Source organism: Lagopus leucura, unplaced genomic scaffold, assembly GCF_019238085.1.
Source record: "Lagopus leucura isolate 7727_CA_CO unplaced genomic scaffold, USGS_WTPT01 Super-Scaffold_73, whole genome shotgun sequence".
Classification (NCBI taxonomy): domain Eukaryota; kingdom Metazoa; phylum Chordata; class Aves; order Galliformes; family Phasianidae; genus Lagopus; species Lagopus leucura.
Genome location: NW_024962252.1, coordinates 96,836,291 through 96,847,440, shown reverse-complemented (window position 1 = coordinate 96,847,440; position 11,150 = coordinate 96,836,291). Strand labels below are relative to the sequence as shown.

The 11,150-nt window shown below is 42.8% G+C and overlaps 1 protein-coding gene across 1 annotated transcript; it reads left to right on the top strand.

The window, feature by feature from the left end:
* The first annotated feature begins 5,038 nt into the window (after positions 1-5,038).
* Positions 5,039-10,817, top strand: CNRIP1 (cannabinoid receptor interacting protein 1). Its single transcript, XM_042876898.1, has 3 exons — positions 5,039-5,260; positions 5,992-6,136; positions 9,378-10,817. Exons 1-3 carry the CDS (start codon positions 5,082-5,084, stop codon positions 9,540-9,542), a joined length of 489 nt encoding a protein of 162 aa, XP_042732832.1. The 5' UTR covers positions 5,039-5,081; the 3' UTR covers positions 9,543-10,817.
* Positions 10,818-11,150: the final 333 nt, after the last annotated feature.

Sequence of the window (11,150 nt, the reverse complement as noted above, 5' to 3'; positions counted from 1 at the left end):
CTAGAGATGCATGAAATGCAATTACAGACACAGTGGCACCAAGCCAATGACTCCAGAATTTACCATTAGCTACCTAAGCAACGCACTGTCAAAGCATAGAATTATCTTTATCTAGTGTTAGCTGGAATCACCCTCTTCTATAACTTCATAAATAAATATATATATATATATATATATAGCAGATACATATCTCTCATTTTCAAAGGTCGTCTATTCCTTTTCTCCTTCTGACTTGGTATCATATATTGCCCACTGCCACAGGGGAATCAGCACTTCACCTTGCCCAGACAGAAGTGTGCTGATCAGCTGAGTCACTCAAGCAAAGCACAAAGTCCTTAACACTGCAGTGGCCCTATCAAGTGTGAGGGACAGGGTGGACTGCCAATGAACGATGAGCTACTCCGAAAAAGCAGCACTAGGCATAAGAGAGACGAAAGTCTGTTTTTCTTGTGTCTCTCCAAAATGAGATGATTTCTAGCAAAAAGATTGTAACATGCAATGCGTACACCTGCTGTAAGTTACCCTGTTCTCATTTCCGTGCAAAGTAGATAAAGTTATGTAATGCTGGATTACATTTGCCACAACAGCACAGTCTGCAACACAGGTTTATAGTCTAGCTCAGTTCATTAGCAAGTGCCCATTCTCATAAGAAAGATCTTGCTGCTAATTCCTTAGAATACCTTTTCTCCTGCCATTTCAGGACTCCCTCCTGCAAGCATTAAAAGAAGTAATCATCTGCACTTATGTGAGCGAGAAACCTAGTTGAGAGAGTGATGTGCATTTACACCAAGATCATGAGCCATCTGATTGCAAATAAATGTGTAAGCTGCAAGGAATACAGGTAGTTTCTCAGTCTGTTACATCAGCTTTGCTGCTCTATGCCATCCTTGCATGATCTTTTTTTTTCCTCCAAGTAAGTACCATAAGCCCATTTCATCTGTAAAAGAGTGGTTAAATTCTGCAGAAACATGCAGCTCTCCAGCAAATCAAGCTGAATTGCCAGTAGAAATTAAATCAAATGCCATATGTTCAAGATGATTGTACATGAAAAATAATTAGAAGTGGTTTGCAAAGTGATAAAGATCCATTCCAGCTGCCAGTAGAAGCAAAACCTTTCCTTGCTTTTACTCAGAAGCAAAGGTTTCAGAAGAATTACAGGACTGAACTGAGATCTGGAGAGTGCAAGTCTCAGCACAATTCACTCCATATGGCATCACACGTATGGCTATTTTTAGTGAATGAGAGATTGTGGCTTTACATCCACTTCACAAAAAGAAACCCAAAACCAGGACATTCCCAAATTCAGCATGATATTAAAAAAATAATCAAGGGGAAGAAAATGGGAAAAGGTCATCTGCGTCACCTTGGAAATTAAATACTGCGTGTTCACTGTCATAAACAAGGCATCTTGTTCTGACCTCATGGCACATTTCATACATTTAATTCTTGCAGAGCTGTGCAGCAGGATTAAAGTACTAGCAGGAAAACGGGAACTCCTGCATAAATAGTAATACTGAAGAGTTAGTGCACTTGGCACGCCCTGCATAGAAAGATTACATAAGGTGGATCGAAAACACCACATGGACTTAACCAGAGTGTTTCCTAGGCAACTTGGATCAGTACATCACATATACCATGGCTTGCATGCTCATTAGCTCTGACTTGGCACAGAATGCATCCAACCTCATCTGTGACTTAGATCAGATACATGTATGTGACACAGCCAAAACACAAGAGAGATGTAGGAGGATGAAGCTGCAATGTGAAAGAAAGAAAGTAGTTCTGGAAAGAGAGCAGATCACTTGAGAAAGCTTACTGCTCTCCTCAAGAGTGCTATGGGGCTCAACAGTACACATAAGAATAGTTCAGTATTCCCATCCCAAGGAAAGAGAAATAGTTTAACACACCTTACTGACCCTGGACAACAGACTGGGAAGTCTCAGATGCGATGGAAACAAAAAGTAGACTTGAAAGACTGAAAAAATAAGCGGAAGGAAAGACAGATAAATCCATCCACCTGTACTACTAAACTACTGCTATAGCTTAAGAGAAATCAGACATTGGTTCAAGTCCTATGAAACATCTATTTAGCTTTCAAACTTGTAAGGGTCACTCCATTTGCTCTGTGCTCCCAGCAAAATCTACATTGCCTCCTTGTTCCTTCAGTTATTTTACTGTGCACGGAACATGAAGAACTCACCAACAGGGAATCTTGCATAATAGCAGCTCCCTGTGAAAATCCCCATGAGAACTGGTAGGGGATGGGTTTCTCCAAGATCCATCTTACCTCTCTCGCTAAGGATGCAAAGCAAGATGCAGCCCACAGCACCTCCATAGGAGCAGGCTAAGGTCAAACCAGGTGGTCAGCGTAAAGATCAGGATCAATCTAGCCCATAGCTAAGTACATACATAGCAAAGCTGAAGACCAGCACTCCTGCATGTAGGGAAGACAGGAATTGAAAATCCAGAGCTGAGCTGAAGTAGGGCCCATGTGCAGAAGTTGGGGTTAGAGGCTCCAGGCAATGCCTTAACTGAAGCCCATCAAAGCCATTAAAGTAGGTAGCTATGTTTCAACAAGAAAACTAACCTCCCAGAAAGACTTATGAAAGACAACTCCTCCCTTGTTATCTACATGGATAAAAAACACCTGGTAAGGTAAGTGAGAGTGCTAAAAGCAGGTGAAGTTATCAGATCAATAAAAAGAAAGACAATGCTTACATTTACAATTGTTTCTTATTATAAATGCTCAACTCTTACTGCATTTCATTTTCACGTGCTAAAACAGTTTCCTAGCCTGTGCATGCATGATCCATACTATGATGCTTTTTAAATCTCCCTCATCTTTGCAATTTTTATTTTTTGCTATAGTGGTCTGGAATAAAATCACAGCCTGAGCTGTGTCCAGAGGAAGATGATCATGCAGGCAGAAATAATAAGGTGAAAAAAACCTGATTATAGATCTGACCTCTTGTGTACTTGGGAAACTAATTGCAATCAATGCCTTCAGCTACACACAATTTACTACAACATGATATGTCTGGCTCATGAGAGGAGTAAAACTGATCCCTGGCAATGGCCATTATTCTTCACACCACTTTAAGTGATGCTATCAGGTTCCTTATGTGTAAGGCCTCTGTGGTTTCTTACTGAATTACATTTAAACTCATAGAAGTGGGAATTGCTGCAAGCAAAATTTTCAACAAGCCACAAAGCACAGCAGTTCTCAGCAGAACATAATAGAAAAAGGGAAGTCTTTTTTCAGTGATCAAATAAGAAGAGGAAAAATGCACACATGGTCTTTTTTGAGCCATAAGGTTATGAGATATTTGTCTAAATATAGTAACTGCTTCCTTATCTGAACACACATTACTTGATTGATAACCTCCAATATATTTTCAAGACTATTCAATGTTGATTTAGACAATGATTGGAGGGTTGGAAGGATTCACTTTACTTAACTTTTAGCTCTTGAGGATCTTTAAAGTTAGTACAAACCCAGGAAACAAATCTGTAGAGTTCAGTGGATGGTTTGTGATTAAATGCTGGACCTCGCTGCAGGATGAGATGCTCCTGGAATATACTGCTTGATTAAATGTAACTACTTTTTGATTAGATACCCATCTATCCATTTGACTTAGTCGCATTACATTTTACTACCACACGTACAACTCAGCTCTCGAAAAACAGAGTAGTTCAGGCCTAGTGAAGTACGTAGCTGTGAAATTCTCCTACTGAAATCATGAAGAGTCATAAAGTCATAGAATCATAGAATCACAGAATCATAGAATGGCCTGGGTTGAAAAGGACCACAATGCTCCTCTGGTTCCCTGCTATGTGCAGGGTAGCCAACCAGCAGATCAGACTGCCCAGAGCCTCATCCAGCCTGGCCTTGAATGCCTCCAGGGATGGGGCATCCACAACCTCCTTGGGCAACCTGTTCCAGTGCCTCACCACCCTCTGAGTGAAAAACTTCCTCCTTATATCCAACCTAAACTTCCCCCATCTCTGTTTAAGACCATTCCCCCTTGTCCTATTACTATCCACCCTCTTAAACAGCCGTTCCCCCTCCTGTTCATGTGCTCCCTTCAAGTACTGGAAGGCCACAATGAGGTCTCCCCGCAGCCTTCTCTTCTCCAAGCTATACAATCCCAGTTCCCTCAACCTTTCCTCATAGGAGAAGTGCTCCTCTGATCATCTTAGTGGCCCTCCTTTGGACCTGCTCTAAGAACACCACATCCTTCTTGTGCTGGGGGCCCCAGGCCTGGATGCAGCACTGCAGATGGGGCGTCACAAGAGCTGAGTAGAGGGGGACAATCACCTCCCTCTCCCTGCTGGCCACCCCTTTTTTAATGCAGCCCAGAACACAGTTGGCCTTCCTGCAAATTTTTTTGGCCCAAATCCTGTGCCAACTGGGGGAACATTGCAGTTTTAAAAGCATAGATGCAAAAGAGTGGAAAGGACGCCTAAATTTTCTGCTCCTGGATGGAAAGTAACTTTTGCAAACTGGAATGAGATGGATGAAGAGATAAGAACTGGAAGTTACAACTTCCAGTTTCAGAGATCTTTCTCCTTAGAAACATGATGGTTGTTTGTTTGTTTGTCTTTTTTTTTTATTGCTGCTGACTGGTTGTTTGTTTTCTGCGACAATAAGAGAGTCGGGATGAGGCGATAGCGGAAGATGCCAGCACATATCGTGCCCGACTGCGCCGCGCTGCTGTCCGCGCCCGTGGTGCTGAACCGCCCGTCCGTCCCGGCCCGGGAATGACGGCGGGATTAAGGCTGCCATGACCGAGGCCGGATTACCTCCCTGCTAACCCGCGGCAATCTGAGCAGCTGCAAATGTCCCCCGAACAGGGAGATGGAGAGAAGATCCGCAGCACAGATGCTGCTCCGTGATTAGCGGGGGAGGGCAAAACAAATATATCATCCGCTGCTTTTGGGAAGGGCTGGGCTGGCTCGGATCCGGCAGCCCCTCCTCTTCCTCCTCCCTCCTCCTCTTCCTCTCCCTCGCCGTCTCGGTCTCCTCTGCTGGCCGCCTTCTGCGGAGGGGGGGAGACGGGCGCAGACCCCGCAGCCGCGCGATGGTTGACATCCCCAGCCTCGTGAAAATCAGCGTCGCTCTCAAAATCCAGCCCAACGACGGGGCGGTGTACTTCAAGGTGGACGGGCAGCGCTTCGGCCAGAACCGCACCATCAAGCTGCTCACCGGGGCCAAGTACAAGATTGAGGTGGCCCTCCGGCCCGGCACCGTGCAGGCCACGTAAGTGCATCCTCTCCATCGCGGCCCCCGCAGCCCTCCCTTTCCTGCTGCTTTTATTTTTAGAGGTTTAATATTTTTTCCTGGCAGGCTGACAGAGCAAGGTTTCCGTCATTTCTCCCTCTCCGCTCTTTTGCTTTGCCATTTCCAGATCTCTGGCCAGCTGTTCCTGCTGCTTTGCCCAGCCAGCATGAGAAACTGGCTTGGGAGAGAGGCTGCCTTTAGGAGCTGCTTCTTTCTCTCTCCATCCCCACCTCCCCTGAGACTCCTCAAGGTCCAGCTCCTTTTCTCCCTAGAGAAGATCCCCTCCAGCCCTGCAAGCTGGAGATGCTCTCCAGTCTGAGCCTCACTGCACCATGGCAAAGCAGAGACTGGAAGCAGGGAGGATGCAGACGGGAAAATGGCTCTGGCTGTAGGACAGCTCTGGAGAAGGGATTCAGCTAACCACTCCCTAGCTGCTGAGGATCATATCTCTGCCACCTACCCCCCCTTCCTCCCTCCACCATCACCCTCCTTCTTTTCCTTTTTACACCTTCCCTGGGCGACTGCTGAGCCCTGAGATTCCTGACATTTTTCAGGAGCCCCAGTGAGTCAGCAGCACCTGGAGGCCTGCTAAAATCCCTGAAGCATCCCCAGCACGGAGGCTGCCAGTATTCAAGCCTACCTGCTGGCTCCAAGCTGCTAGGAAGGGGGCCTGCAGGGCTGCTGAAAGGATGCATCCCATCTCTTTGCAGGACGATGGGCATCGGGGGTGTCAATGTCCCACTGGAGGAGAAATCAAGGGATGCACAAGTGGTCTCTTACACAGGGATCTACGACACAGAAGGGGTGCCCCACACCAAGAGTGGGGAGAGACAGCCCATCCAGGTCAACATGCAGGTAGGTGGTCCTCTTTGCAGCAGGAGCCCAGCATGGAAAGGCACAGAGGGCAGCAGAGAGTTGACATCTATGAAGGAAAGCCTGGAGGTAAAATGTTCTAGGGCAAAGCCTGCTCACAGCTGCTGCCCTCCTCTTTGCTTTACATCAGTGAGACTGCTAGTTATTGCATAGGGCGAAAACACAAACATGGCTTCCCTTCCCTAGGGGAAGCCATGAGAGTAGCAGGGGCCAGGAAGTACTATGGGGATTTTGTCTGGATCTGCATAGCTCTCTGGGGTGCTGCAGGAAACGGGAGCTGCACCTCCCACCTCTCCTACAAGGGCATTTGCAAACCAGGAGCTCCCATCAAGATTCCAGGATAGGAATGATGCCCCCATCTTTTGGAATACAGAGAACCCTCTTTTGCCTGCCAGCACTGCCAGAGAGCAGAAGATGCTAGAGGCTGAAAGCATGTATGAGAGCACATGTGGGAGATTTTGCTTTGGCTGTCATTCTCTCTCCTTCAGTTACAGTTGTGAGGAATATATGTGCTGTTTATTCTGTAGCTCCTGTAACAAAAGTGGAAGTGGAACAATAAGCCATTGTCAGCTAAAGCTCTTCTAAAGGTTTATTCCAATCTGTACAAGTTCAGGACCTTGCCAAGTTTTCCAAGCCTGTCAGGTTTCAGCTTTTTCTCACATTTGCTCAGTCCACTCAGGATTTCATCTTATCTGAGTATCTTTACTGTTTGATTGTTTTCTTCTTCTGGAATCACCATTTAGTATGGCAATCTCTTTCTAAATAAGAATTGTACCATCTCAATTTGAATTTTCTGATAATTACAACATGAGCAACTTATAATAGTTACCACAAATTGAGTAATTTTAAGTAAGGCAAGGAGGGTCTGGTTTTCAGACACAAGCTCCTAGCTGTTTTTTGTAGATCAGAATGAGCAGCTACAATATTTGTCTAAACAGTAGCTTTACAAACCAAATCCTGATGTACTTAACCATGAAGTTATTAGGATTTGCAAGCGCTAAGCAAGTTTTTAGCCTCTCTTAGTATTTGATTTTGACAGATTGATTCTTCAGTACAGACTTAGATGTCCACAATTGATACTTTGAAGTCTTAAATCCTGGTTGAATTGCCAATATATACATGCTTATTTATTTATCTGCTTAGCTAGACAGACCTATGACAGATTTAGGGAACAAGCTACAGGCATCCCATTAGAAGAACTGCTAATGCCTACTTCCTGAATCTTCAAAATTATGGTTACTGTGTACAGCTTTACATTTTCCTGTTTCCTTCAGCTAGGAGGAACTGCTGCCTCCACTTCTTTTTCTGTAACAGGCAGAATACAATGTATGTATCCTGGGCAGAAAAGGACTCTAAGGCTTAAAGCCTGAACTTGCACTAGAAATAGATTGAGAGGCCAGTCCTGACATCAAAACCATTTTGATAATGCCTAAAAGACAAAGTATTCATGAAAACGATGCATTTATTTCTTGTCTGCTCTGAAGATGCGTTTCTGTTACCTGACTGCTTAGTTATGCTCATGACCTGGAAAACTCTAAACTGTCTAGCAAATGGTGTAAACTAAGTTAGAAACATTTCTTTGGGTCTCATTTTATTCTTGCTCAGGCCACATTAAGACTGAATTAAGGAAGTCAGATCTGTATTCTCCTAACAAACACCACACAAATTCAGAGGGAGTGATTCAATAACTTGTGCCTACAGCACTAAATCTAACCTTCAAAGAGTAGAGCCACCCATCTTCCCTGGGGAAGGCCGTGTGCTGGCCCTGCAGAAGAGCCAAAATGTGGCAGGAGCCACAGGAACTCTGAGGATGCAGATACTCCTCCTGATGCTACAGAGTTGGTGCATGTGCAACTACTGTGCTGAGCAGAACACAGTAGTAGAAAAGCTCTGCAATTAATTCTTTCCTTCTTGTGGAAATCCACAAATGTCAGACAAACCATCCAGAGTAATTAGCAAACTGGGTCACTAGAGGAAGACAACTTTTTTTTCTTCCCTTATCTCTTTCTGAAATTCAGTTTTTTTTTTTTTTCTCTATACATCAATGAAATACAACACTGCTCTTGTATCTTATTGCCTTCCACAAATAGTATTAGAAACACCTTTTCTTCTGGACCAATCTCTTTTCTTCCTCAGTCTCTAGACAACTGCAGTTGACGCTCTTCTTTACTAAAGATTTCTCTATGCAGATTGTGCACAACAGTATTCAATGTGCTTAACCTTTAGTATCTTGCCTTATAAGTGGTATCAGGATTACCATTAGAGGGTTTTAGTGGAGGATCATTAATACAGGTTTTGATTGCTGAGAGAGATAAAACAGCTTGCACCTTTGATTCTTTCTTTATCAATTGAAGTGGCAGAAACATTTCAGCTACATCTTTAAGAAAACACAACTGGAGCCAAATAAAAATCTTCCCCTGGCAGCACAGAGTAACTCCTGCTGCTGTCAGACTGAATTTAAGAAAACAATGTAGGCTGGGGAGAGGTTCCAAGCAATGTCCATTCAGAGAAAACTAAGTATAAATGGTTGTGCTTAGTAAGAGTCACTGTATAAAGGAGCTTTCATGCACTCTTTGCAAGTGTGATTATTCTAGATAGATGATCAAAGGTCATCTTCCAGGCACATGATGGGAATGGAAAAGAGTCAAGTGAAGAAGCTGTCAGAGTGAGTGATGGAAATGCTTACAAGGAAAAAATGTCTCAATCATGACACTACTCTAAAAAAACACAGGAAAGTTAAATATTTGAGACTGATCAAAACAAGGCATCTTCCCAATTCAGACTGCAGCCTCCAGATATGGTATAGAGTTGAAGTGATAGCCTATATTACTACAGATCTCTGCTATATGATGCATACCAAGCCAATTGGAGCTCAGCACGCCACCACTGCTCTGCTGTCCTGAGAGGGATTATAGCTTCGATTCTTCACGTTAATAACACCTACCCATATGGGAAGCTTAACATTTTTACTCCCTTGCCTTTACCAGACATAAATAAATGCAAGAGGGCAGTAAATGGAGAATCTGATCCCTCATGTTTTATGCATGTTTAAGAATAAAAGACTTTATAGCAGCTAGAGTAGGTTTTACAGATCTTTGATTTGTTGACTGGAGGAACAATAACCCATGCATTAGCTATTTTCTGTTCCAATTTCATAAATTTCTCATAAAAAAAACAACACAAAAGTAAGCTTACTAACACCGATACTCCCTTTTCCTCACAGTTTAATGACATTGGTGTTTTTGAAACAGTCTGGCAAGTCAAATTCTACAACTACCACAAACGGGATCACTGCCAATGGGGAAACAGCTTTGGCAGTATTGAGTATGAATGCAAACCAAACGAAACGCGGAGTCTTATGTGGATCAATAAAGAGACCTTCCACTGAACAGAAGTGAAACCAATACTGCTGGACAATCTCCTTCCAGAAAAATGTACCTTTTTAAACCAGCAAGAAGCCTTACCAAAGGCATACTGCAACGTCGCTCTGTTCCGTAAGGTTCCAATAACTCAGCCGTATGTACAGGTGGTGCCACTGAAGTCTTTGCCTATTACTGTATTTCAAGTTTACTACAGCATCTGCAAGTCTTTATCTATACCCCAGGAATACTGTAGGCTTTGAGAATATTTGGTTCCTGGGTAGAAAGTCACACCGTCATAATATTATCGTAACTATTTGGATGATGCCCACTAAACAGTTCCATTAGACATAAAAACCTTTGTGAAGTGTTTTGCTTTACTGCTTCAAATTTGGATGCAACATGACATTGGTGATTTCTATATCTGTATTTGTTTGCTCCTTTATCAGTGTGCTCCTTCAATAATTGTCTCAACATCATCCCAGTGGACAGAAAAAAGTGTAATTATGGATGTCTGTAGGTTTAGACAAATGGCAGCTATTGCACTGTTGATATTGTGCTTTTGTATCAAGGGATTTGGAAATTCACTCTTTTTGTTGAGTGCCGTAAGATACCCTGTGATAAACATCCTGTTTTGTGAGATTTGATAAATTAGCACTCTTTGATGTTAAGTTTCCCAGTCTCTGAAATAGCTTTAGGAAATGTATAAAACATGCTAACCTGAATGAGAGAAAAGCAATAAATCAGTTGTGGTATTAAAGACATCTAACAGCCTGGCTAGCATCTATGTTAAGATCATATAGTCTTATTGAGAGATATAGCAGCCATCCTCAATTTAGTTCTTAGAACAAGAGTTTTGATAATAATCTCCAGTTTTGTTTCAATGAAATATTGCCGAAAATCAATGACATCCCACAAATCAGCTTTGCTAAGCCTGACCACTCCATTATACCAAAATCTATAGGATTCCCATCAAACAAAAACTCAGCATTGTGACAAAAATACAGCTCTGTGTGCATATTTATACATGCACCGTGCTCTTTGCAATGAAAAAAAGGTCAGTATATGATCAGATACAACTAAAGGTGCTACCTAAACACTAGGTCAGTGTTTAACACATACAGATAACAACAACAATAGAAAGAAAAAAAAAAAAACAAGACAAAGAGACACCTTTTCTTTCAGTAAATAAAGCAGGAAAACAACTATACTGTCCCATCTCCTGCTTGGGCTAAAGTAAGCTGTCAGTTCTTGTATAGCTGTTACTTCCTTTGTGAATAATTTGTAAATTGCGTATGTAAATGGTAACCATGACTTTTGATCTTTGTAATAAAGGACTTCAACAGTTTCTGTTGTGTGATCATCTAAATGAGTAGAAAATAGAAGTGGTCATTTTAAGACGTCAGCAGAGCAAACAGTCAGTGCTTTCTGAAAATACAGTCCAAAGCACTCCACATGGAAATCCCAAAGCTGCTCTTTCTAGGAAATACAGATCTAACATGCTAGTATGCAGGTGAGGAATGTGATAATGCACAGTAGAGATTACTAAAAAAGTTCAACAGCATTTTGTTGTATTAACTCTGGGGCAAGTTGAGAGTCAGGATAAAAATGAAATAGAAATATTTTCTTCCACTGAA